The sequence below is a fragment of the Perognathus longimembris genome, chromosome 7 (assembly GCF_023159225.1).
Source record: "Perognathus longimembris pacificus isolate PPM17 chromosome 7, ASM2315922v1, whole genome shotgun sequence".
NCBI lineage: Eukaryota > Metazoa > Chordata > Mammalia > Rodentia > Heteromyidae > Perognathus > Perognathus longimembris.
In genome coordinates, this window is record NC_063167.1 from 7,539,063 (window position 1) to 7,564,635 (window position 25,573).

The window sequence follows — 25,573 nt, forward strand, 5'->3', positions numbered from 1 at the left end:
GGAAGTGGAAGCAGAGCAGGTAGAGAGGCCCAGCCTGAGGTGGCCACAAACCAGGTGGGCGCCGGTCCCTGTCCCAGGTGTGTCCCTCTCACCCTCCCCAGGGTAGGGCCAGTGGAGAGGAGGCAGCTGCTGGGGAGCAAGTCGGTAGGTGTTGGCCCCGCCCATTTACCAAGGCGCGCCCACCAATGGCCTAGGACACGCCCCCTTCTCCGCCCCTTTTGGTAGACACGCCCCTTCCCCGCCCCTTGCCGTGGACACGCCCCCGCCCCGCCCCCGGCGTTGGGCTCGCAGCTGCCTCGGGCTTTCGCTTTCAGTCGCAGAGCGGGAGCGGAGGCCGCGGAACCTCGAGCCCCGGGACCCAGACCCGGACCATGGTGCGCGCCTCCGCCTCCGCCGCCGCCTGGGCCGCGCTGGCCGTGGGACTGCAGCTCTGGGCCGCGGCGCACGGCGTGCCCGCCCAGGTGGGTGACTCGCACAGACACGGCGGGGCGGGGGAGGGGGGGCGAGGGTGGACAGCCGCGCGTCGCGCCCCGCCCTCCAATGCCACGGTGTCCCCCGCCCGGCGTCCTCACCCCGGGCCACGACGGGTCCGCTGGGGACACCACCAGGCTGGGCACACGTGCGTCGGGGTGGGTCGCGGTGGCCACAGCCAGGGACGCACCCCGGTTCCTCCACGAGCCAGGCTGGGGCGTTTGGGCCAGGGGTCCCCCACTGATCCCTGCGGGGAGGGACTGGACCCGGGCACCGTCCTCCCTGCCCACTTTGGAGGGCTTCCTTCCCCGCGCGATTTGCCTTTCCTACAAACACTTGGGCTGCGAGTCCCAAAGCCGGGTGCCAGGGGTGTAGTAGCGCCCGATGGTGGGCCCCCTGAGGTCCCTGCCCTCCTGATGCATCCAGTGGTCATCTCAGGGCCTATTTTCTGTGGGCTCTGAGGACAGGGGAGCTGAAGGAGGACAGGCATGCTTGCCAAGAGACCCCAGAAAAATGGAGACCCCCAACATTCAATATTCACTTTACCTTCCACAATAGCCAGGGTCGAGTCTTGCCAAGGGTGGTGATCCTTCCCTTTGAGGGACTTATCTGTCTGGTGTAGATAAGATCACCCCATTTCACAGAAAAAGGGAAACTGAGGCCCAGAGAAGCCATGTTTCAAGGAAGGCATCGGAGGAGCTCTTCATGGGCATTCCATGGCTGAGGAGTGTGAGGAAGGTGGGAGGTGGCATTGGCTGTGGTGACCGGAGGTGACTCAGTCACCTCGAGAACCAAGGAGTCCAGTTGTCAAGGGTGGAAGAAGAGGGCCGTCCGAACAGAGCTGACTCACTGACTCATAGCGGGTGCCTGGAGGGAGCTGGAGGGGGCAGGGGCAGGGGAGGCCCAAGATGGCCTCTGGGTCTGGACTGTCCAAACTAAACCTGAGCTGAGTGGTCTGGAGCTGAGCGAGAGTGAGGGCCAAGCGTGAATGGACAGCTGTAGTGCCCAGCCCGACGGCAGGGCATGCCACAGGGGCTGGCTTTGGAGGGAGCTTGGGTTTGCCTGGGTCAGCGTTGGTGGCTTGGGGACAGGGCAGGGGGACAGGCAGGACAGGACTCTGAGGGACCCCAGGAAGGAGTTCTGGAGTTGAGCGAGGGGTTCCTCTCCACTTCCTTCTCTTTCTGACCAGCCCAGTCAGCTCTGACTCTTGCTGCCTAGGATATTGTCATGAGTTGTTAGCTGACCACTAACTGCTTCCTGGAACTCAGGACCTGGGTGCTGTCCCTTAGCCTTTTCTGCTCGAGGCTGGCGCTCTACTGCTTGGGCCATAGCTCCACTTCTGGCTTCTTGGTGGTTAACTGGAGATAAGAGTCTCATAAACACAGTCCTCAGATCTCAGCCTCCTGGGTAGCTTGGGTTATAGGCGTGAGCTACCAGCACCTAGGTGCCTCCTAGATTTATCTAGTTGTGACTTACCCATTTTAGTGCATAGAAGGGTCCTGAAAACCAGGACTGTGGGTTCTTCCTCCTCCCCCTCCCTCTCCTCCTGGGTAGCAGCACCATAGCCCTGAGGTTTGGGACCACCTACATGTTGTGTCCGGTGCTGTGCTAGAAACTGCACAGAGTTGAGCTGTAACCTCCTTTCTAGCAGCTTCTATAAGGTGGGTGGTTCCTGTTGAGATGTGGGAAGGGTCCAGAGAGGTCGTGCCATTTCCTGAGGCCATAGGGCTGTGGGTGAGGGTGGGGGTGGTAAGAGGGTAGGATTCGAATGCGGTTCTGCCTGACCTAAAGCTCCTCCTACACCCTCCCCATGCCGATGTTCCCACTCCTGCCTGCAACTGTCCCCCTCTAAGGGGGGACTCCACAAGATTGGGGGCTTTGCCCCTTTCGACAGCTCTGTTTGCCAGCTAATGTGGACTGAATCAATCATTCATTCATTCATTCACCCATGAATGTCAGTGAGGCAGGCAGGATAGGCGAGTGCTGGGTGCCCTCTGTTGGAGCCACGCTGCTGCTAGCTAGTCAAGACCTTTCCAACCCAGGCTCTGCCCCAAGTCCACTTATGACCTGAGCCAAGTTAGTGTTGTATGGATCTGGGGGCCCTGGCCCAGTGGCTTTTTAGAGCACTGTTCCTTCCCAGAACTGTGTGACCCTTCATGACCCTTCCCACCCATGCTTCTCACGAGTAGTCAGGATGGTTACAGGGGCTGGGAAGAGTTTGCTGCCAGCTGTGGTATGTGGATATGATAGTCACTCAGCGCTATGTCTGTCAACTTAATCCTCAGTGTTATGCCCAGCTGGCTGCTTTTCTATGGGTAAACATGCGGCACGTGCACATGGGCCTCAGGACCTTGGCACCACCCCTGTTGCCTTTTGCCTTGAAGTTTTCTCTACTGACACCTCCTGATCTCACCCCTTTATATCCTTCTGCTCGATGCACTATGTAGCCTGTAACAGCTACCTACCAGCTGCTCCCGCCCCCCCCACCCCCTGAGGTGCCCATTACAGGTGTTGGGCAATGCCACTGGCCTCCACACACTCGCTTCACCTGTGACAGTCAGGTAGTGAGAAACAGGAGGCACGGGAACTCCTGGTTGGAGAGCCAGTACCTGCTATATAATTGGTTCTCAAGGGAGATTGAACAAGCCGGGTCCATGGGCTCAAGCCTGTAAGCCTAGCTACCCGGGAGGCTGAGATTTGGAGGCTCGAGATGTGATGCTAGCTCAGACAAAAAGTTCACAAGTTCAACCAATAAGAAGTTGAATGAAGTGGTATGTGCCTGTCACTCCAGCTATATGGGAGACATAAAGAGGATTGTGGGCCAGACCACGGGGCAACAATAAGACCTTATCTGAAAAAGGATGAAAGCAAAAAGGAATAGAGGCAGTGGTATAAATGGTAGAGTACCTGGCCATGAGTTCAAATCCTAGTACTGCCCCCTTATCTCCAAAAAAAGAGCTTGAACAAACACCAAAAAATTTCCATGTGGTCTTTATAATGATCTGTGTGTGTGTGTGTGTGTGTGTGTTAGCTTGAACTCAGGGTCTAGACACTGTCCCCTAGCTTTTTTGCTCAAGGCTGGTGCTCTACTACTTGAGACACAGGTCTACTTTTGGCATTTTGGTGGTTAAATGGAGATAAGAGTCTCATGAACTTTCTTTCTTGGGCCGGCTTCGAACTGTGATCCTCAGATGTCAGCCTCCTAAGTAGCCAGCCACTGATGCCCGGCCTGACCTGATTTTACAGATGAGGAGCCCGAAGGGTGTGTCAGGCCCGTGGCGGGTGCTGGCGGGGTTCTTTCTTGCCTGTCTCTCTCTCTCTCGGGACATCCCTCTGGTTTCTCTTCGTGTTGTATGAGGTCAGCAGAGGCCAGAGTCCTCCTCCAACGTGCTCACACCTGCATGTGCCGAATCTGGCTTTTGACAGGCCGTCTACTGGTGGTGACTCAAGCCGCATTGGGCATGCGGCGTATGCAGAAGCAAGCCGGGAGCGAAGCCAGGGTTGGGGCAGGGAGAGGTGCCATGAGGTGAGAAGGCATGCATGTAGACATAGGTTGTGGCTTCCAGTTCCAGCCATGCTGTCACTCTGCCAGCTCAGCGGAGCCTCCGTGGGGCAGGGCCCAGGCCACACACTGCTCTCCAAGATGGCAGCCCCCCTCCGCTCCCCATCCCACTGCTCTGTTATGCAAAACGGAACTCATGTTGCTGGGACTCAAAGTACTTGATAGGTTACAGGCAGCTGCTCAGACAGCTGGCAGCTCTGTGGGCTTGGGGCTCAGATGCTCTGTCTGGGAGCCCGAGGTCCTGAATCTTGGGTGGCAGCTCTTCAGGTGCCCAGAATTTCTGCCCAACACCCCACGAACAACTTACTTTCCTACCTGCCTTTTCCTGCTGGCTTCCTGCCCCACCCAATGTGCCCTGACGCAGACCTTTCCTGTTACCTGCCCCGTGGCCGGCCTCAGGCCCGCACATGGTCACTATCTCCCTCCCTTGCAGGGGTGCTGTTCTGTGTGTCATTTGGGAGGAGGGGGGGTACATTTGCTAAAATACAGAGGGGTGCAGAAGGCTTCAGCTCGCCGGCCGGCATGATGGGTGCAGGTGGATTCCAGGTGGTCTCTAAACCTATTCCATCTCCAGTCTCTGTGGGGCTGGGGCTCTGTGATGTGTCACTCTGGGGTTCTTCTGAGGTGTCCTCAAGTGACTTCCAGGAAGGACAGAGTGGCCCTGAGGAAGAGCTGGGTGTTAGGAGGGCAGAGATCACCCACTGGCTGTGTGACATTCATTAAGCCCCTTAACACCTCTAGGTGGAGGCATCGCTGCTTGTGCAGGCATGACTGGGGCAGGGCCAGCTCTGAGTGCTGTTGACAGTGAGGTGGAAGGGGAGCTCATGTCTGTGCCCCCTCCCACGTCATCTTGCTCACCCCAACCACGCCACTTGCTTTGGCTGAACTCCTTCCCCTGCTTGGGCCCTCCGCTGGCCTGAAGCTGCAGCGACAACAGGAATCACACGTAGAGCTGGGGCGGCTGGGTCCCTTAGCACTTCTCGCAGGCCTGTAGCAGACCCTTCCCCAGACGCAGGGGGAGTGTGCACTGTGGCGTCCGTGGCAGTGGGCTGTCTGGAACCCACAGCCCAAAGGACTCCGTGAGCATGGCAGGCCTTTGTCACGTCACTGGCACGGCCCCCTGCCCCTTAGCTGTGGTTCTGTGTGGGGTGGTTGCTTTGCCTCCTCTGTAGCAACCCTGCTACCCCCCCCGCCCCCGGTGCCCACAGCCTTTTTCCATCGTGATGCCTTGTGACATCACAGCGGACGGTGACACTGCTGTGGTTTGGAGCCTTCCACTGTGCTCTGGAGGGGAGAGGAGGAAGTGTGTGCAGCTCGGTGAGTCTGTGTGTGTGTGTCTGTGCGCGTGTGCATGCCCACATGCACACACGTGTGTGCGCCCACACCTGTACTTGGCCTTTAGCTCCGGGCCTGCCACTCTCCCTTAGCTTTTCCGCTCTACCACTTGAGCTGCACACACTTGCACTTGCAGCCCCCAGATTACCCAGCCTGCCCAGCCTGCCCTGACCACACCAGTCGTTGCGTGGCTGGAAGTGGCTGGAGGGGCCGGTTCTTGGGCCCCAGAGGAACCCGCAGCCCTAGTGACGGTGTTCCATGGGGGAAAACTGACAGCATAGAGCAACTTTAGTTCCAGAGTGTTAGTTCCTTGAGGTGCCCAGCCAGCTCTCTCTGTCCCCTTTGGGAATGACCAGAGGCAGGCCAGGAATCCCCAGGGCGCATTGTTTCTGGCTTGGCCTTGCTCTCAGCCTGACTTAGGTTATTGTTGTAGTTGGTTGTGGGGCTTGAACTCAGGGCCTGGGCACTGTCCCTAAGCTTTTTTGCTCAAGGGTAGCACTCTACCACTTGGAGTCACAGTTCTACTTCTGGCTTCCAGGGGGTTCATTGGTGATAAGAATCTCACAGACTGTCCTGCATGGGCTGGCTTCCGACTGTGAGCCTCAGATTTCAGCCTCCTGAGTAGCTAGGCCCATCAGGCCTATAAGCGCCTGCCTATTTTGGACTTTTTGCTGGTTCTTTGGAGGTTAGAGTCTTTTGGATTTGTCTTCCCCGCTTGGCTCTAAACTCGGGTCTTCAGAGCTCAGCCTCCCGAGTAGCTTGGATTACAGGTGTGAGCCACCAGCACGTGGCTCTGCTCTGCTTACAGATGACAACGCGGAGGGGAGAGGCTGGTAGGCCTGGGATTCAAACCCTGTAGCGACTGGACGGTGAGGTTACCATAGGGCTCGGCAGGTGTGTGGTCCCCGGAGGGAGGGGTCCATGGGATCAAGAGGTAACCTAGGCAGCTCATCATGGGAGCCCCCAGGGAGGACTTGTGACCCTGTCCAGGTTTTGAAGGTCTCAGGGGAATGGTGGAAGAGGCACTGGGCGGAGACATCAACACAGGCAGGGCCCAGAGGAGGGCGGCAGGGGGCCAGGTATCAGAGAGGTGACAGGGGCGTTGAGGACCGAGTGGGCCCTCTTGCTCCAGATCCTCACTAAGGAGGCTGTGTTCTACCTGAGGCAGGGAGAGCTGAAGGAAGGTAGGGGTGTGTGTGTGTGTGTGTGTGTGTGTGTGTGTGTGTGTGTGTGTGTGTGTGTGTACACATGTATTCAGGCTTTAACTCAGGTCCTCTGGCTCTCAGTTGACTTTTTCCACTCATGGCTGGTACTCTACTACTTGAGCCACACCTCCATGTTTTTTGTTTTTTTTTTTTTGGCTTTTGGTTGCTTAGCTGGAGATCAGAGTCTCAAGGACTCTTCTGCCCAGGCTGGCTTTGAATCGAGAACTTCAAATCTCAGCCTCCTGAGTAGTTAGGATTACAGGTGAGAGCCACCAGGGCTGGGCTGCTGGAAGGTTCTAAGGAGCTGCATGCAGTCTTGGATGTTGGACGGTGGCTTTGGTCTCTCTGCCAATGGGCCTAAGGCTGAGAACTGAGAAGGGGGAGAATTGCTGGTGAGACAGGCTGGTGTTGAGGAGGAGACTGACAGGCCTCAAGGAATGGGGAGTGGGGGAGGCATTCCTCGTCACTAGACAGCTTTACTGGGAAGCAAGAGCCACACCTCAGCATCGTTGTGCCCTGGCACATAGCACAAAGCTTGGATCCCATCCGGGGCTTCCTGTCTGGCCCACTCACATCTAAAGCAACATCACAGGCAGCAGCCGGTAGGGCGGGGTGGAGAGAGGTGGGATGTGTCAGCCTGGCCGCCTGTGATGTGGTGGGCCCTTCCTGACGTGCCGCTGTTTGTGTCTGACGGCAGACAGGCCTTGCTGCGCGTGGCATTGCTGCGATGGCCTGTTCCCATGTGGCTGCACCCCCACAGTCCACAGGGTTCCAGTAATGCCCCAAGATGAAGACTCACATGCTTCTGCTACGCCTTGTCATGCCCCCCGGGCCCTAGGGCCTGCTATGCCAATGCTGTGGGTTCTTTATTGCTTGAGGATGGTTTCCAGCTGTGCTGGGGGTCCTGGGATCCTTGGGCAGATGTTTCTGCCCGTCCCCACAGTTGGAACAACTGCCCCAGGCAAAGAATGAGGAGGAAGCGAAAGAGCAGGATGAGAGTACAGACTTCTCTGTGTAAGGGAGCAAGAAGACCTGGAAATCAGCAGCCTCGAGGCAGGCTCCCAGGGCCCGCCTTGCCATGTAGAGCCCTTTGGGTGAGCCTCAGCTGTTCTGGCATCTGATTGGGTCACGGCCCATCCCACCACAAGAGAGGGGCCCTGTCCCCTGTGCGGGTCTGCTCCAGGGCACAGGGGCTTTGCTCCTTAGGGCTTAGCTGGGTGTTTTCTCCCCCTCTGCCTCTCCCTCACCATGCTGTCCCCGGCCTGGCAGACCCGGGTGCAGGGAGCCCCCAGCGAGGCTGGCCACGTGCCTGTTTCCCCGGGCTGCTGACGTCTGCGGGATCTCAGGCTCATGGGAAAGCTGAGAGACTACGCATGGAGCTGGGGAGCATCTCCCCTTCTCCTTCCTTGCCCAGGCTGATTCTTCTGCGATCTGTTTATTAAAGCAGAAGAAGGAACACAGTGCCTTGCCTCGGGTTCCTTGCAGCCTTAATTTTTTTTTTTTTTTTTTTTGGTACCAGTCCTGGGCTTGAACTCAGGGCCTGGGTGCTATCCCTGAGCAAAGGCTGGCACTCTACCACTTGAGCCACAGCTCCACCTCTGGCTGGTTTTTGTTTCTTTTTTTTTTTTTTAAATTGGTAGTGAAGTGGAGATCAGATTCTCATGGACTTCTGTGTTTGGGCTGGCTTTGAACCATGAGTAGCTAGGATTACAGGTGTGAGCCACTGGCCCCCAGCAGATTCAGGGGTAGCCTGTTCCTTCTTCCCTTTCATGCGTCCATCTATTTATGTCTGTCACCTGTCACCAACACCAAACCTTGTCATTCTCATCACCATTAGCACTGCCATCATCATTGTCACCCATCCTCTGGCCATCCTCTTTCCAAAGGCTATCTACCTGTCTGTCTATGTCTTATCTAACCACATACCTCTCATCTATCTGTTTCTTGTTGTTTTGTTTTTAGTTCTGTCCACATGGGATGAGAAATTCCCACCTGTTTGGGGGGTGAGTCACCCCACCCGTGATTTTTGAACTTTCATCTAGGCCCCATATTTAGAAAAATGGATCTGTTAGAAGTGCTGAGTGAGTCCAGTGTGGTCCATCTTCACTTCCTCCTTATAGAGTCACATCCCCTCTGGGGTGGGTGGGGTGTCAGCCTGAGCCACCCCAAGTCAAAACAGAGGACCAGGGGCCTCCCTAGCCCCGTGTTTCCCAGAGCCTTCCCTGGTGTTTCCCAGAGGCCAGTGCCGCATTGGGGACCTCTGAGCCCCCCTTATCTTGCTTGGTTCCCTGCGATGCCCCTTAGCCAAAGTTCCAGCTCAGCCCCTGCTCTGGGGAGCCCTGCTGGTGTGTGTGTGTGTGTGTGTGTGTGTGTGTGTGTGTGTGTGTGTGTGTGCGCGCATGTGTGTGTGTGTGTGTTGTGACCTTTTGTTCTGCTCTGCGTAGGGGCTTTCTGTTCCTCATTGTTTGGCCATGACAGAGCTGTGGCTTGCTGCTTTTTCTTTTTCTTTTTTTTTTTTTCCTCTACCCAAAAGGATAAACAGGCCTGGAGAGTGGAGGGAGGGCTGACCCCCCTCTGCTACACCAAGCAGCAAGAGGAAGATGGGGGGAGCTTATTCAAATGATGTTGGGGTCAGAAGGCACTTTGTTTTGTTTTGTTTTGTTTTAGCCAGTCCTGGGCCTTGGACTCAGGGCCTGAGCGCTGTCCCTGGCTTCTGTTTTGCTCAAGGCTAGCACTCTGCCACTTGAGCCACAGCGCCACTTCTGGCCATTTTCTGTATATGTGGTGCTGGGGAATTGAACCCAGGGCCTCATGTATACGAGGCAAGCACTCTTGCCACTAGGCCATATCTCCAGCTCCTCAGAAGGCACTTTGGAGGGACGAGGCTGGGGGTTCAGCTGCTGTCTCCATGAGCAACTTAGCCCAGGCATGGATGGCCCTTGCCCATCAGGCTGCTCAAGCCTTGCTGGGAATCCTGCCCCTACCCAGCCAGACTTCCCTCAGCCCGCTGGAGCCACCCACTTGGTTCCACTGCCCAGGGCACTGGAGAAAGCCCCTCACTGCCCTGGGGGGGGGGGCATTGTCTGAGGAAAGAGGCAGTTGAGGGGAGCTGGAGGCCCAGCCTGCTTGGGGGCTTTGTGGAGGGGGGGGCGGGGATGGCCAGGCCCTGTGTGCAGCAGTTAATATTGTCGGCAGAAGGTGCTGTGAAGGTCCAGTGTTTGTAGGGTTTGGGGGAGCCCTCACCCCAAGTCTCCTCTGAGGGCCCCTCCCTGGCCCTTCCCAGGTCATCTGGCTTTATCCACAGTCAGATGACTTGCTCTTGTGTGGGAATAGTGTTTCAGACCCTTGGGAAAGTTCCTTGTTCTTTTCCTTTTTCAGTGGCACAGCCTCCTGGGTCCCGAGACCCCCACCACCACCCCAGGATGGAGAGTGATAACCCCAGGGCCTTGGGTAAAGGCAATGAGGTCCCACACACTGGTTAGGGGTGTTGGATCTGATTCTTGTTTGTTTTAGGTTGTTGAAACAGAGTTTTGCTATTATATGATGCAAGCTAACATTGAACTCATGGTCCTCTTCCCTCGGCCTCTCAAGTGCTGGGATTCCAAGCGTGCGCCACTACGCTTGGCTTTGGCGGTCTCCTTTATATGGGGTGCCTGAGAGCTCTCTTGGGTGTTGGATTGGGAGAGAAATACAGTGTTGTTTTAGTACTGCATCTCCTCAAACCCTGTCAGAGCTGGCTGACCGGGCCAGGGTGGCAGGTACAGCCAGGCTCAGGCCTCGTGTCCTGGTGCTGGGGCCAGGACCCCACCTCTGCTGTAAGTGACATTGGGCCCAAGCCCCCTGGGGTAGCCTGGCCCTGCTCAGCACCCCTCCCTGCCAGGCTTCGGGCTGCAGCCTCCGAGGGCGAGCGAGCAGCCAAGGGAGACTGTGGATCTGGGTGGTTGTCGGGCTGAGGCGTGGGCAGGGTCTGCATGGGGAGGCGCCTGTCCCACGAGCTCTCTTAGTGGACACGCAGAACTTTGTTAGGCAGCTCAGAATCAGGGGTGGGGGGGGGTGGGGAAAGATCCCTGAGGGCCCACAGCAGGGTGGACACCCAGTTGCATGCCTCCAGGGCAGTTAGTCCTGCCTGCTGGGCCCAGCAGGGTTCAGGCGGCCTGTGTCACCTGCTGCTGGGACCATGGCAGTGACAATTCCCAGGCAGTGCTGGGAGGGGGAGGGAAGGCAGGGAAACTCACCTCCCGCCTGAATGTTGGTAATTGGCTGGTGCTCTGCCACTTGAGCCACACCACTTCTGGTTTTGTTTTTTTTGTTTTTTTTTTTGGCCAGTCCTGGGGCTTGAATTCACTGTTCCTGGCTTCATTTTGCTCAAGGCTAGCACTCTACCATTTGAAACCCCTCCATGAGACTCATCTCCAATTAACCACTGGAAAACTGGTTTAAAGTGGTAGAGGGGCTGGGGATGTGGCTTAGCGGTGGAGTGCTTGCCTAGCATGCATGAAGCCCTGGGTTCGATTCCTCAGTGCCGCATAAACAGAAAAAGCCAGAAATGGCGCTGTGGCTCAAGTAGTGAAGTGCTAGCTTGAGCAAAAGAAGGTCAGAAACAGTGCCCAGGCCCTGAGCTCAGGCCCCAGCACTGGCAAAAACAAAAACAAAATTAAAGTGGTAGAGGGGCTGGGAATATGGCCTAGTGGCAAGAGTGCTTGTCTCGTATACATGAAGCCCCGGGTTCGATTCCTCAGCACCACATATATAGAAAACGGCCAGAAGTGGTGCTGTGGCTCAAGTGGCAGAGTGCTAGCCTTGAGCAAATAAAGAAGCCAGAGATAGTGCTCAGGCCCTGAGTTCAAGCCCCAGGAGTGGCAAAAAATAAATAAATAAAGTGGTAGAGTGCTAGCCTTGAGCAAAAGAGCTCAGGGACAGCACCCAGGCCCTGAGTTCAAGTCTCACAACCACCACCACCAACAAGAAAAAGAGTGTCTTGGATTTATCTACCTGGGCTGGCTCCCAACAGCAATTCTCAGACCTCAGCCTCCTGAGAGCTAGGATTACAGGCGTGAGCCACCAGCCACCCAGGTTTTGACTGGCTTCTTTACAACCGTTGTCCATTGCACTGGACAGTGCCCATGTTGTGCCAGTGGTTAGGTATTTGAATATCTTCCCTGTGAAGACTGAAGTCCAAAGAGGTTGAGACACTTTCCGGTGGCCTCAAAGAGGGTGAGTGGTAGAATGAGGAATTGAAACTTGGTCCTGCCTCTCTGCTCTTCTCCAGGGAGAGTACGGTCTTCCTTCAATAAACATTTGAGTCATTCCTTCACCAAACATTTATTGTGACCATGTGATTGCAGCTGGCTGGACAGGGGGGCAGGAGCCAGCCCCGAGTCCCGCCCCTGGTCATCTCAGGGAGACGGCTGTGTGACTTTGGACAGCGTGTGCGTCCTCTGCTTGTGTAAACGCACACAAGCCCCTGTTTGCTTGTGGAGGAGGCCCAGCCGCAGGGGCTCATTCATGCTTTTCCTGGAAGGGACAGGTCGTCCTTTGAAGGAAGGACGGAGCTCAGGGGGTGTGGCCAGGGGTCGTGGAGCAGACACCCTGGGGGCTGTCACTGTTGTACATGTCAGTGGAGAAACTCTGTGTCTCTTGCCAGTTGTCTATGTTAAAAATGATGATTTTTCCTTTCCCTCTCTTTTGACTTTTGTTGGTACTGGGATTGGAACTCAGAACCTTGTCCTTACTAGGCAGATACTCTACCATGGAGCCATGCTTCTCGCTCTCTTCTGTCTTCTTTCATTCCTTGCTTTGCTCACTCTTTATAGAGGCCCATGGCATAGAGATTGAAGTCATGCACAGTGAAGTCAGATAGGCTCGGGGTTCAAATCTTTCCCTGTTCCTTACTGGCTCTTGAGAACTGCCTTCCTGTTTCCTGGGTTTGTCTGGCTGCAGTGAAGTCTCCCTGGGGTCACACCTTTGTCTGAAGTCCAATCTCTGGAAGCCAAGCCTGAGGCGGGGCTTCCTGTGCCTGTGATTGACAGGGCAGGACTCTCAGGGGAAGGGGCAGGGCCAACTTGCCTGGCCAAGCTTGGGGTGAGGAATTGTATCAGTCTGTCCCATCTTAAGGCCAGAAGACAGCTGGAGAGCCCTTGTCACCCCGTGTAGCAGCCTCTGGGGACAAGCACCCCCCTGTTAACGGGGGTCATAGTGAGGACAATATTCTTCACTGACTGGGGGCCCCTGAAGCCTATAGAACTGCAGCTCCGCTGGGCAGTAAGTGATCCAGAATGTTCTCCGTGGTCTGCTACCACCCATGCTGATTTCCCGAGGGCCCTGCGGGGACATGCATCTGAGACTGCAAGGCCACCTGCATCGCTGGCATAGGTGGCTCTGGTTGGAGGGGCACCCTGGGCAGAGGGCAGCTTTGTGCCCAGGTCTTGGGTTGTCTGTGGCCAAGGCCAGTGCCTTCAGGGCAGCTTCGGAGCCCACATCTGCTCCGAGCCCTGCCGGGGAAGGCCCACGCCAGCTCGTCCATCCCCACCCCGGTGTCTCCACCTGCAGACACGAGTGTGCTCGACCGAGGAGGGAGGCAAGGAGGCAAAGAGGACCAGATACTCCTCTCCCTGACTCCCCCTCCACACTCAAGGAGAAAGCCCCATCCTTGGCATCTAGCAGGGGGAGGGCAGACACCGGCAGGACCGGCCTGGCGTCTGGGGCTGCCGTGCGCATGGCTGACTTGCCTTCCTCCTAGCAGGTGGCTTTGAAGTCCAACACCTCGGAACCTGGGAGCAGGTGCTGGCAGAAGGAATACTTTGACAAGACGGCCCAGAGGTGCTGCAGCATGTGCCCACCTGGTGAGGGGCAGCGCTGGGGTCCCGGGGGGGCGTGCGTGGCAGGGGTCCTGGGGGAGGGGCGGGCTGTGGCCTTTGGTTCTCACTCAGCTCTGCAGTGGGCCTGTGCTGACTTTTGCCTCTGTGGCTCAGTCTCCACCGGCTTCCCAGCACAAGGCATGTGCCGGGCACACAGTAGGTGCTCGGGGTATATTTGACTGAACTAGTGAATGTGTACTGTGCCCGTTCTACAGGCAGCCGCCTCCAGACGCTGTCCATCCAGCGAGGTGCCTACCTCCACTCCGCATCTATAAAAGCACTTAGTGTGTGCTCCGATGCGGCACCTGGACAGAGCTCAGGACGCACGAATCCTTCCCTTCTAGTAGTGGCAACTCTCTCATCCCTACCTGCCGGGAAGTGCTGGGAAGGAAAGGCGCAGCGGGGCAGGGCATGCTGTTTTATGTGAGTGGTCTAGGAAAGGCGTCTCTGAGCAGGTGACATGTGGGCGGAGCCTAGCAGGAAGGGAAGGAGAAAGCTGTACACATCCATAGGAGCGGCATGCCAGCAGGCACAAAGGCACTGGGGTGAGAGAGTTGGGTGAGCTTGAGGAATAGCCAGATCAGCGTGTGTGTCTTAGAGGGAGTGAAGGGGAGCATGGGAGATTAGGATAAAGAGGGGGCCTTTTTATTCTATGAGAGTCTGGAAGCTCCTGGGCCAGTAGCTTGAGATGTGGGCAGGAACACACAGCCCATAACTATCTCTCTCTCTCTTTTCTTTTTTTGGCCAGTCCTGGGGCTTGGACTCAGGGCCTGAGCACTGTCCCTGGCTTCTTCCCGCTCAAGGCTAGCACTCTGCCACTTGAGCCACAGCGCCGCTTCTGGCCGTTTTTCTGTATATGTGGTGCTGGGGAATCGAACCTAGGGCCTCGTGTATCCGAGGCAGGCACTCTTGCCACTAGGCCATATTCCCAGCCCTCTCTCTCTCTTTTCTTTTGGCTGGTCCTGAGGCTTGAACTCAGGGCCTGGGCACTGTCCCTAGGCTTCTTTTGCTCAAGGCTAATGCTCTACCACTCAAGGCTCAGTGCCACTTGTGGCTTCTGAGTGGTTAATTGGAGGTAAGAGTCTCACAGGTACTTTTATGTCCAGGCTGGCTTTGAACCATGATCCTCAGATCTCAGCTTCCTGAGTAGCAAGGACTACAGGTGTGAGCCACTGGTGCCCGGCAGGGACTACTTTTTTGCTGTCTCCTTTCCCCTGTAGTTCCTAGTCCTAGATAGAGAATTGTAACCAGTTGTCGAGAAGAAAAGAGCTGTCAGCGAATCCTTACTGACTTGTGATTGGCAGCTGCGGGGCCTCGGTGTGGGGGGAAGCGATGGTTGCTGCCGGCCGGATGTGCGGCGTCCACGGGGGAGTGGGAACTGTGTTGTGGGTTCCCTCCGGTGAGCGTGGGAACTGTGGACCCCTGGCAGAGCCCAGGCTCCTGGGAGAAGCTCCGCCCCGCTGAGACCCCTGTGCTTGCTTTCTAGGCCAGCACGTGAAACATTTCTGTACGGAGACGACGGACACCGTGTGTGCAGACTGCGAAGACAGCACCTACACCGGGCTCTGGAACTGGGTCTCCAGGTGCCTGAGCTGCGGTGCCCGCTGCAGCTCCGGTGAGTGAGCACGAGAAGCAAGGCCCCAGCCTCCTCCTGCCGGCCTCCTCCTCGGGGCCTCCTCCCCGCCATCACCCCATAGTCTGATCCCTCCGACGGACCCTGTGGCCCTGTGCCAAGGGGAGGCTGGCCGGGAGCCCGGATCGGTCAGCGTGGAGATGGGAATGACCCCGGCTGCCCTCTTGCTTCTCCAGGCCAGATCGAGACTCAAGCTTGCACCCGGGAGCGGAACCGGGCCTGCACCTGCAGGCCGGGCTGGTACTGCATGCTGGGGAAGCCCGACAACTGCCGGCTCTGCCTGCCACTGCGCGAGTGCGGCCCCGGCTACGGCGTGGCCAGGAAAGGTATGGGAACCCCAGCGGGCCCTGCTAGGTCAGGACACCGACCAGACAGCACCAGAGGCGGCCAGGTGCATCTGTCCCCTCCCCCCTCCCCTCTCCTTCCCCCCTACCCCGTCCCGCTGGCCTGTCTGTCTCTCGGCCAGCATACTCGATTAGGGCCTGGGGACCTAGATAAGGACCAGGCTCAGCCCAAAGCTGCTAGGAATGGAGGAGATAGCGACCGTATAGCCTAGAGTCCGGCCTGTGCGCATGCGCGTGCACGCGCGACCGTGTGTGCAAGTTGTGTGAACACGCCTGTGTGCTTAAGGACAGAGGTATAAACAGAAGTGTCAGGCCCACGGCTCCAGGGGTGCTGGAGCTGACAAGCTCTTTTCTTTCTCTTGAAGGGACTTGGGACTCCAACATCCTATGTGCCCCTTGTGCCCCTGGGACATTCTCCAACACCGTTTCATCCACGGACACGTGCAGGCCCCACCGCGCGTGAGTTCCGAGCCCTTGGTTCTGAGGGAGCAGAGAGGGGGACTTCGGGGGGAGCAGCTTTCCTGCCACCATTGCTGAAGCTGGTTTCTCTAGGGGTGGCGCAAGGGTCCTGCGGCCGGCACAGGTGCCGTGAGCAGAGGAGGCCTTGCCATGGAGTGGAGGCTGGGTCGGGCACAGTGTTCAGGGAGAAGAGGCTGGGACCGGAAGGCACAGCCCCAGAGGGACCACGCACGCCCCCCACGCCCCTATCCCAGTGCCCAGTCCTCTGCCCAAGGGCGAGTCCAGTTTTCTCCAGCTTCTGCTCAGTCGCCTCCTGACCAAGCCTCCTCCTCTTCCTCCTCCCCCTCCTCCAGCTGTGACATCCTGGCTGTCCCTGGCAATGCAAGCATGGATGCCATCTGCCTGCCCTCCACCCGGGACCCGGGCCCAGAGGCAGACCACACAACCCAGCCCCCGACCTCGGGGACCCAGCCTGTGGAGCCCAGCACAGGGCCCAGCCCGACGGCGATGGACAGCACCGCCCTGCCGCCCTTCCCCCGTGGCACCAAGCCCCCGGCTGAATCAAGCAGGGCCAGCATCTCTCTTCCCATTGGTAAGTCAGGAGAGTCCTCACTCCTCCCGTTTCCATTTCCTCTCTCTTTGTCCCTCCCCTTTCCTTCCTCTCCTCCTTCTCCCTCCTTTTTCTATTATTATTATTATTATTATTATTATTATTATTATTATTATTATTATTATTTTGGTCAGTTGTGGGGCTTGAACTCTGGGCCCAAGCCTGTCCCTGAGCTTTTCAGCTCCAGGCTAGCGCTCTACCACTTGATCCACAGCGCCACTTCTGGTTTTCTGGTGGTTCATTGGAGCTAAAGAGTCTCATGGGCTTTCCTGCCTGGGCTGGCTTTGAACTGTGGTCCTCAGATCTCAGCCTCCCGAGTAGCTGGGATGACAGGCGTGAGCCACCAGTGCTTGCTTTCCTCTCTATTTGGTCCTTTCTTCCTTTTCTCTCTCTGTCCTTTTTTCTTTTCCCTATTTCCCAATCTCTCCATCTCCCTTTCTCCTTCTCTTCCTCCTTCCCCTCTCTCCCTCTCCCCCCCACTTTTCTCTCTTTGTGCCAGTGATGAGCTTGAACTCAGAGCCTCATGTACTCTCTTCTTCTTCTCTCTCTCTCTCTCTCTCTTTTTCCCTCAAGACTAGTATTCTACCACTTTAGCCACAGCTCCATTTATGGCTTTTTGGTGGTTAACTGGAAATAAGAGTCTCCTTCACGTTTCTGCCCAGGCTGGCTCTGAACCTCGATCCTCAGATCTCAGCTTCCTGAGTAACTAGGATGCAGACTTGAGCCTCCAGTGCCTGGCTTTGTCTCTCTTCTTCTCCTCCCTCTCCCCCTCCCTCCCTCTTATCTTCCTCTCTTCCTTCCTCGTTCCCTTCTTCTTCCTGTCTTTGTGAAGCCATTGTGGGGTCCGACGCTGCTGTGTCCCGGAACACTGGGCACAGTGGACAAGTCTCCTCCCCAAACCTCACGTCAGCATGGAGACTAGAATTCCTGCATGGAGACTAGAATCCCTGGGTGGGCCAAGATGGGCCCTGCTTGCTGGTTCTGGTGGCACCATTTGGCTGACAGCTAGCCCGCAGGCCTGGCTGGCTTCGGGTGATCTCCTCTGGGGACGGGCTGACTGTACCAGGCCACCGCTGTCTATATGACTGGTGGCTCCAGGCCGAATGTGGTCAACGGGAGTTAGACTTGTCCCCACACTTGAGAACCTCAGGCTGGGGCTGGCTCCTCCCTGGAGACACCGCCAGCCGCCTGGGGCATGGCACCAGGGTGGAGGGAAGAATTCTATGTGTCCTCTTCCTCTTAGGACTGATTGTCGGGGTGACGGCCCTGAGTCTGCTGCTGGTGGGATTGGTGAACTGTGTCATCCTGACCCAGAAGAAAAGTACGTTTCCTCCCCTGCTTCCTTCATCCCATTTGGGGGGCTGCTCGCGGCGGGGGGGGGGGGAAGCTCAGAGCCTGAGGCACAGGGCACTTCCCTAGTGGGGCTGCGCAGGACAGGCAGCTCCCTCTCCAGAAAGCGGCAGCTGGAGTGTGTGCAGGGAGGAGGGGGCGCAGAAGGCCAGGCTGATGGCTGCCCAGAGGTGCTGTGAGCTAGAGATCTGGAGGGTTCTTCCAGGCATCGTGCCTGGCGACCAGGGCTCCCCACGGCTGGGCTCGCCCCACAAGCTCCGCTTCGCCCACACTGCCCTCCTGCAAGAACAGTCGGGCCGCGGGAGCCCTGTGCGCTGACCTGCCCCCTCTCTTCCCTTCCTAGAGAACTTGTTCTGCCTACCCGGAGAGGCCAAGGTGGTGAGTGTCCCTCTGCCCCCACCCCCCGAACCCCCTCCAGTCACACAGGTAGGCTGGGGAGGTGTGCGGAGCCCTAGGTGGCCCCCCCGTCCCTGGTTCCCACAAGGCTTTTGAAATCAGACAAACTGGTTCAATCTCCTGATTTCAGAGGGGGAAAGCAACCTGCCCCAGCCCACGCAGCCCCCGGCACCTTTGCCCTGCTCTGGGGTATTTCAGTGTTTGTTTCCCCCTCCCCCCACCTCGGTGTCCCCACTTCAGTTTCTTGGTGCTGCCTACTCGGGTATAAGTGACCCCCCCCCCCAGGTCACCCACTCTTCCCCAGCCAAGTGTGTGTTGCCCCATCAGTGGCCTGGGAAGTGCTGGGTGCGGCCCTGGGGCCCCACTTCCTCTTCCCTTTGCTGAGCTTGCATTCACACAGTGGGCCTCGCAGTCTCCGAGGGTGGGGAGCGGGGCGCAGAGCCCTCTGTGGGTCTGGGACCCGCTCTCTGGAGAGGACCCCCAGCCCCGACTTGCACTGCGGGCTCCTGCCCCTCCCGGTGGTGTGACCGCCCCACCACGGCCCTCGGGCAGCTGCTGTGCTCAGATTCTCAGAGCCCCCACCGGGCTCTCAGCTGCGGCTCTGTCTCGGCACCTCGGAGCCGGAGGCCCCACACGCCCCAGTGTACAGATGAGGAAACTGAGTCTCAGGAGCTCCGTGCACCCCTGCCAGGCCAGGTCGTCAGGTCCTAGCGGTGGACCAGGTAGCTGGGTGGGACCAGCCGTGAGCCCATGGCACCCGCTTGCAGCGGAGGGGACGAGGGGAGGGGCTGGCAGCTTCCCTCCGGAGAAAAGCAGCACTCGCTCCTGCGTGGCCTCGCCCACGCCACCCCCCGCACACGCTCGCGCAGGAGCTCACGCTAGCAACCGGCGTGAGCCTCTGTCAGTGCCATGCTGGGCAGCGTCGTTCATGCTCCTGGCCTCGCCACACCGCACAGGCCAGGTGATTGATGTCCCAGTGTCACCCAGTGATTGAGGTCACCCAGTGTCACAGCCCAGGACCCAAGGCCAGAGAAGTCGAGGAACTTCCCAAAGGTGGCACAGCGGATGGGAGCAGCCTAGGAGTGTCCCCATCACCCTGTGCACACTGTGACACACTCAGGCACAGATGCATGGCCGTGCACTCACAGATGTGTGCGTGTGCAAGTGCACATGCCCTCAGCCTACACACACACGCACACACACACACACACACATGCACGCGCGCGCGCCCTTGCAGGAGCCAGCTTCTCAGGGAAGCTCTCTGATCTGATCTCATCTGTCTAGATGAGCTGGGGTTTTGCATTTTGGGGGTTTTTGTTTTGTTTTGTTTTTTTGGTGGTATTGGGATTTGAACTCAGGGCTTTGTGCTTGCTAGGTAGGTCCTCTACCGCTCGAGCCACAACTTCAGTCCTTTTTGCTCTGGTTATCTTTTATGTGTGTGCTGGCAAAGGGGCTCAAGCTCTGGAGCTCACTTTTCCCACTCAGCTTTTTTGGTCATAGATGATGCACTACCATTTGAGCTACTCTTCTCCACTCCAGCCTTTTCTTTTTCCTTCCCTCCCTCCCTCCCTCCCTCCCTCCCTCCCTCCCTCCCTCCCTCTCTCCTTTTCTTCCTTCTTTCCTTTCGTTTCCCGGGTTCACCCTGGGGCTTGCACTCAGGGCCTGGGTGTTGTCCCTGAGTCTTCTACCACTTGAGCCCCAGCTTCACTTCCCAATTTTTTGGCGTCTAATTGGAGATGAGAGCCTCATGGACTTTCCTGCCCAGCACCACAGTCCTCAGGTCTCAGCCTCCTGAGTAGCTAGCTAGCGTCACAGGTGTGCGCCCTGGTGCCCGCTTTAGGATTATTTCCTGATTATTACCTTATCTCTGCCCATGTCCCAGATTCCAGGGCTGGGATGGCCAGCATGCACTTCCATGGCCAGCTTGCTTTCTGTTGTGAGCGGGTCTTGCTAGCCTTGTTCCTTGATCCTCTGGATCTCTGCCTCCTCCTGCCGAGTCGCTTGGATTAGAATGACCCGCCAGCACCTGGCTTGGGGTCCTGTTTTACACGAGCCTCCTCAGTGCTCCCCCTGTGGAGCTGGTGGAACAGGACACTGGTGGCATCTGAACTTTGTCACTTGTGGGGAAGGAGGCAATGGTGACCTTTGAGAATTTCTGTTCTGCCTGGCTCTAGCCACCAGCAGGGAGCTAGGGCCCAGGCCAGAAAAGCCCCTTCTGTAGAGGTTGTGACCTTGACCTTTGGATGCTCGTCCTCCCCTCCAGCTGGGGTGGGGAGGGGTGGGGCTGTGGATGTGGAGTGTCCCCCCTCACTCCTGCCTGGCCTGCCAGGCAGCAAGGGTGGCAAGAGGGTGCTGTGGGCAGCCTGAAGTGCTAGCATGCTGGTCTGGGCTCCTCTTGCTCTCTCCACGTCCAGCTGTGGGATTCTGCACTCAGGACCCAGCCTCTCTGCGCTTCCATGATCTTGTGGGGACCCCAGCCCCCAGCCTCAGGCTATGCAGCTGGGCGGGCCTCCAGGAATGGAACTCAGGCCTCTACACAGCCACCACACCTGGTGGGCGGGACCAGAAGCTGGGGCTGCAGATTGGCTGGTGGCATCGCCCCCCCCCCCCCCCCCGCCAGGCCCACCACAGCTGGGGTTGTGTCCCACACTCTTGAGGCAGGTTAGGCAGGAATCTGAGGGTCCCCGAATCCCCATAGCAAATGCTGAGCCTCTGTCTTTCTCAGCTGCCCCCACTATGTGAAGTACGGCCCACCAGCAGATCCATTTACTCCTCTGGTCAGGCTCACCTGGCGGGTCAGGGGCAAGATGCAGCCTTCCCCTTCCCCTTCCCCTTCCCCTTCCCCTTCCCCTTCCCCTTCCCCTTCCCCTTCCCCTTCCCCTTCCCCTTCCCCTTCCCTCCCCTTCCCTTCCCCTTCCCCTCCCTTCCCCTTCCCCTCCCCTTCCCTTCCCTTCCCTCCCTGTAGTCACCCAGAACCTCAAGGGAGTTCTGTGAGACTCTTATCTCCAATAAACTTCTCAGAGAAGGCCGGAAGTGGTGCAGTGGCTCAACTGGTAGAGAGCTCAATCTCTGTGGTTTAATCTTCCTAACGGCCCAGTAGCATGGATCACCCACCCCCTTTCTAGGTGAGCACACGGAGGCACAGAAAGGCTAGGTCACTCGCCTAAGGTCACACAGCCAGTGAAGGAGAGAGTCGAGATTGGCCCTCCTATGTTCTGGATCGGAATCCATGCTTTTGGCCACTTGAGGACAATCACTCTACTACTTCCTGCTAGATGAATGAGGCCGCGTAGCCCCTGTCCTCCCAAAGCTCAGCCTCCCGCCGGGCAGCTGGGGAGTCACGTGGCCCCGGAAACGTGTGGCGTGGCGGACGCGTGACGTAACCTGTGACGCTTGCCCGGCGAAGGCGGCGAGTCGGGGCGCTGACCGCTGGCTCTCGTCCTCAGCCTCACCTGCCCGCCGAGAAGGAGCAGCAGCAGCACCTGCTGACCACGGCGCCCAGCTCCAGCAGCAGCTCCCTGGAGAGCTCGGCCAGTGGGCCGGGCCAGGGGACACCTGCCAGGCACCAAGCACAGACGCCAGCCACGGACCAGGCCGCGGGGCCCGGGGGGGCAGCCTGGGCCAGCTCCAGGGGCTCAGGTGAGAGGCAGCCAGGCCCGAGGCTGGGCTTCCGTCCCAAGAAACCCATTGGAAGTTGCAAGGATGACCCGGGAGGGAAATACCCATGGCGCCCGGCTTCTCCATGGAGCTCTGCAGCCCGGCAGCTCAGCCCGCCGCAGGGCCTCATGTCACCTGGGGGGTCCTGGGGCTTCCTGCTGTGAGCCACCTCCCCCGTGCCATTGCCCCCTGCCCCCGCGGCTGTGCCCATGCCACCCCTACCTGCTGCACCCCTACTAGCTGACTCCCCATAGGAGCTGACTCCCTGCTCCCCACTTCCGTTCTCCTCTCAAACCCCACCTTCCTCAGGGTACTGTCGTGCTAGACTGGAGACTGTGACCCAGGGCCTGGGCCCGTGCCTGGAGCGTGCTTCTGGAATGAATGAGTGAATGAATGAATGAATGAAGGTGTCCACAGCAACTGATTGGTTCTGGCTTCTTAGCCCCTTGTACCCTGTCCACGGGGCTTCTTCCTTGGCCCTGGAGCAGAGCTCCGAGCATCTTCCAGCCCCCGCTCCCCTCTGCCCTTCTCGCAGCTTCTTCTCCCTCTCTCCTGGGCCTCCCCTCGCTCCCCCCGTGGGAATGCCACAGCCCAGAGCTGGGCCCCATCCGCCCCCCACCATCTCCTTCATGACTGCAAAGGCCCTGCTGGGGAATGCTGGATGACATTGGGGTGTTGTGGAAACTTGGGGAGCAGATGACCACCTGGCCCTTTGGAGGCTGCTGTGGGCCCGGCAGCTTGGCCAGCTCCATTCTCCCCAGTCCCTCCTCTGCCATGTTCTGGGAGGGAGTCGGGAGCGGGGCTGCCCCCCCCCCCCCCGAACTGCCCCAGGAGCTCTGGACTTTGCTCCCACTCAGGTCCTCTGCAGGCCATGTTCTTCTTGAAACACCTTTGTCTGTGTGAGCTAATGACTCCCTCACAGCTTGGGAGCGAATGGGCTCTGCAGCTGGGGTGCTGTTCTTTGGCGGATGAAGCAACTGAGGCACACAAAGAATGCGTGTCCCCCAGCAGGGCTGGGCTAGAATCTGGGCTCCTGGCCCCTTGCTCTTTCCCATGTCTTCATTTGCCCCTGGGCCCAAAGCAGGCTGCCAGGACCCCGGCCCTCTCCTCCAGCCTCCCCTGGGAGCTGACCCCCCTCCCCTCTGTGCTTTCCAGAGCCCCCCGGCGGTGGCCACGGGACGCAGGTCAAAGTCACTTGCATCGTGAGCGTCTGTGGCAGCTCGGAACATGGCTCAAGGTGCTCTTCCCAAGACAGTGCCGCGGCGGGGGACACAGATGCCAACGCGGCGGGCTCCCCGGAGGCGGAGGATGAGCAGGTCCCCTTCTCCAAGGAGGAACGCCCCTTCTATTCCCAGACGGAAACCCCAGAGACTCTGCTGCAGAGCCCCGAGGAGAAGCCCCTGCCCCTCGGTGTGCCTGACGCCGGCATGAAGGCCAGTTAACCAGGCCGGTTCAGCGTGTCACCCGGAGCTGGCTCACCCCCCAGCAGGGCGGCCTGCAAAGGGGCCCCCAGTCCTCCTAGCCTCCCCTCCTCCCAGGATGCCATGGTTCCTTCTGGGCCTCTGGGCCTGCAAACTGGGGTCCTGGGGCTCTTGGTGGTTGTTTTTCTCTGGGGATCCCAGACGCTTGTGGGAGAGGAGGGACTCTGTCACCCAGGAGGAAGGACAATGCTTCCCCCTGAATGCTGGGACCCCTAACTGGCCCCCCTGGGAGGCTTAGCACCACAGGGTTTGTGGGAAGGCCACCCCTGTAGTGCCAGAGTGACTGTGTGTATGGTGTGTGGGGGGGTGTCTCAAGTTTGCTCAGAACTCCACATCTTTACTTCTTCTGGCTTGTCCTTTTGAACCTTGATGTGAAGGATGTCCAGAGGGTACAGGCAGGAAACCCTGCTCGTTCTGCTGCCCTGTGGGGCTCCAGGCCCTGGGTTCCCATCCCCAGCACCGCAGAGCAGAGATGGGGAAGCTGAGGGAACCACACCACCAGCCTGCAGGCTGTCTGCCTGGTTGGCCTTGACCTTCATTCTGGGATACTCCGACTCCAGCCACACCCTGGCCACACTTCGTCCTGTCCGGGAGTTGCCTCCACTGGAGAGGTCCGAGGCCCAGCGCCCATCTCTGTCCACCTACCTCAGCCTGGACCTTCCTTCTTCCTCTGGAGCTGCCTTGCTCCCTCCGGCTCTGTCTCTCTGGCCCCAGGGGAGCTGCAGAGCCGTTCTGGTACTGAATGAGAGAAGCAGAGAGCCAGTTTGTGACTGTGTCTGTGTTGTTGTGTGTTGTGTGTTCTGGGTTTGCCCACCCCACGTTGTCCAGTTAAGTGGCCCACCCCAAAGCAGCTGAAGCCAGCGATTTTACCCACGGATTTGGCCCATCTGGAAAGAAGGGGTTGGGGGCCCTGTCCATTCTCAGGTACTCGGGTTGATCCCTTGTTTGTGGAACTTGTCTGCTGAAAGACAAGAAGGATCTCCGCTTAGAGAAGCAGAGTCTCAGACTTGGCCGCCGTTGGACCCTGTGTGGCGGTGTTGTGCGTGCGCCCCCTGGTGGCCAGTTCTGGAAGTACCTCAGGACTCTGGGATTGCTGAGCAGAGCAAGGAAGCCATGCATCGGAAAGACTGGGTATGGCCTCAATTTCCCCAGCTTGTGTTGATTCCAAGACAAGGAGAGTTTGCACTGGATGCTGGAAAGCATTTCTGCTTTTAAATAAAATTCTTTTGTTGTGCACATTGGTCCCAGGCTCTTGCTGGAGTCTGGGTTGGTCCACTGGTTCTGCCGTCCTGCCACCCATTTGTGTGAGGAGAGCTGGGGCCATGGCCACTGCAGCCCAGCAGGACTGAGTAACTTGTAACTGTCCCCAAAGGGCTCCCCATTACAGCTGTGCTGGCTGAGAGCCGGGCAGCCCCATGGCCCGTGAACTTCCGGCCAGGACAGGCCAGCTGGCCTCAAGTCCACCTGCTCTCACCGAGGCCCCATCTCCTCAGCCTGCTTTGGATGGAGGTGGGGCTTCTGTAGGACTGCCCTTCACAAGCAGCCTCTCCTCACTGGAGAGCAAGGCTCTGCCGCCCGGAGGTCCCGAGTGGACAGCAGTGCCACTGTGTGTGTGTGTCTGTGTGTGTCTGTGTGTCTGTGTGTCTGTGTGCCAGTCCTGGGACTAGAACTCAGGGCCTGGATGTGGTCCCTGAGCTTTTTGCTTAAGGCTGGCACTCTACTTCTTGAGCGACAGATCTGCTTCTGGCTTATTTATTTTTCTAGTGGTTAATTAGAGATAAAGAGTCTCACAGACTTTACTGCCTGGTCTGGCTTTGAATCATGATCCTTATATCTTAGCCTCCTGAGTATAGCTAGGCTTACAGGCGTGATCCAGTGCCTGGCTAAGAAGTTACTCATTTTATTATGTTTTTTCCCCCCTGGCTTTGTGCAAATTTACTTTTAAGGGATAGGTTATGATCACCATTACTGAGCACGGAAGTGTGTTGGAGCTAAGTCCTCCATGTATGTGGCTCTAAAGTGTTTCTGGACTTGACTTTGCAGAGGAGCAAAGTTGACTGAGAAGCATGTGTGCTAGGCAGTGGGCCTACTGGACATGAGGAGAATTGAGGTCCCATTGGGGGTTGGTTTGGCTGCACTGGGGTTTGAACTCAGGGGCCTGTGCTCCACCACTTGGCTCTCTTTGCCAGCCACTTTTTGGTGTGGCTTACTTT

At 58.0% G+C, this 25,573-nt stretch overlaps 1 protein-coding gene across 2 annotated transcripts; it reads left to right on the forward strand.

Annotated features, from left to right (window-relative positions):
- Positions 1–330: 330 nt before the first annotated feature.
- On the forward strand, positions 331–24,591 carry Tnfrsf1b (TNF receptor superfamily member 1B). Of its 2 annotated transcripts, none has more exons than XM_048350262.1 (10): positions 331–461; positions 13,313–13,415; positions 14,917–15,045; positions 15,240–15,389; positions 15,773–15,866; positions 16,220–16,458; positions 17,720–17,797; positions 18,170–18,204; positions 21,669–21,861; positions 23,035–24,591. In XM_048350262.1, exons 1-10 carry the CDS (start codon positions 372–374, stop codon positions 23,319–23,321), a joined length of 1,398 nt encoding a protein of 465 aa, XP_048206219.1. In that variant the 5' UTR covers positions 331–371; the 3' UTR covers positions 23,322–24,591. The 2 variants fall into 2 exon arrangements, with proteins under 2 accessions (XP_048206219.1, XP_048206220.1); XM_048350263.1 differs by having other exon boundaries at positions 13,316–13,415.
- Positions 24,592–25,573: the final 982 nt, after the last annotated feature.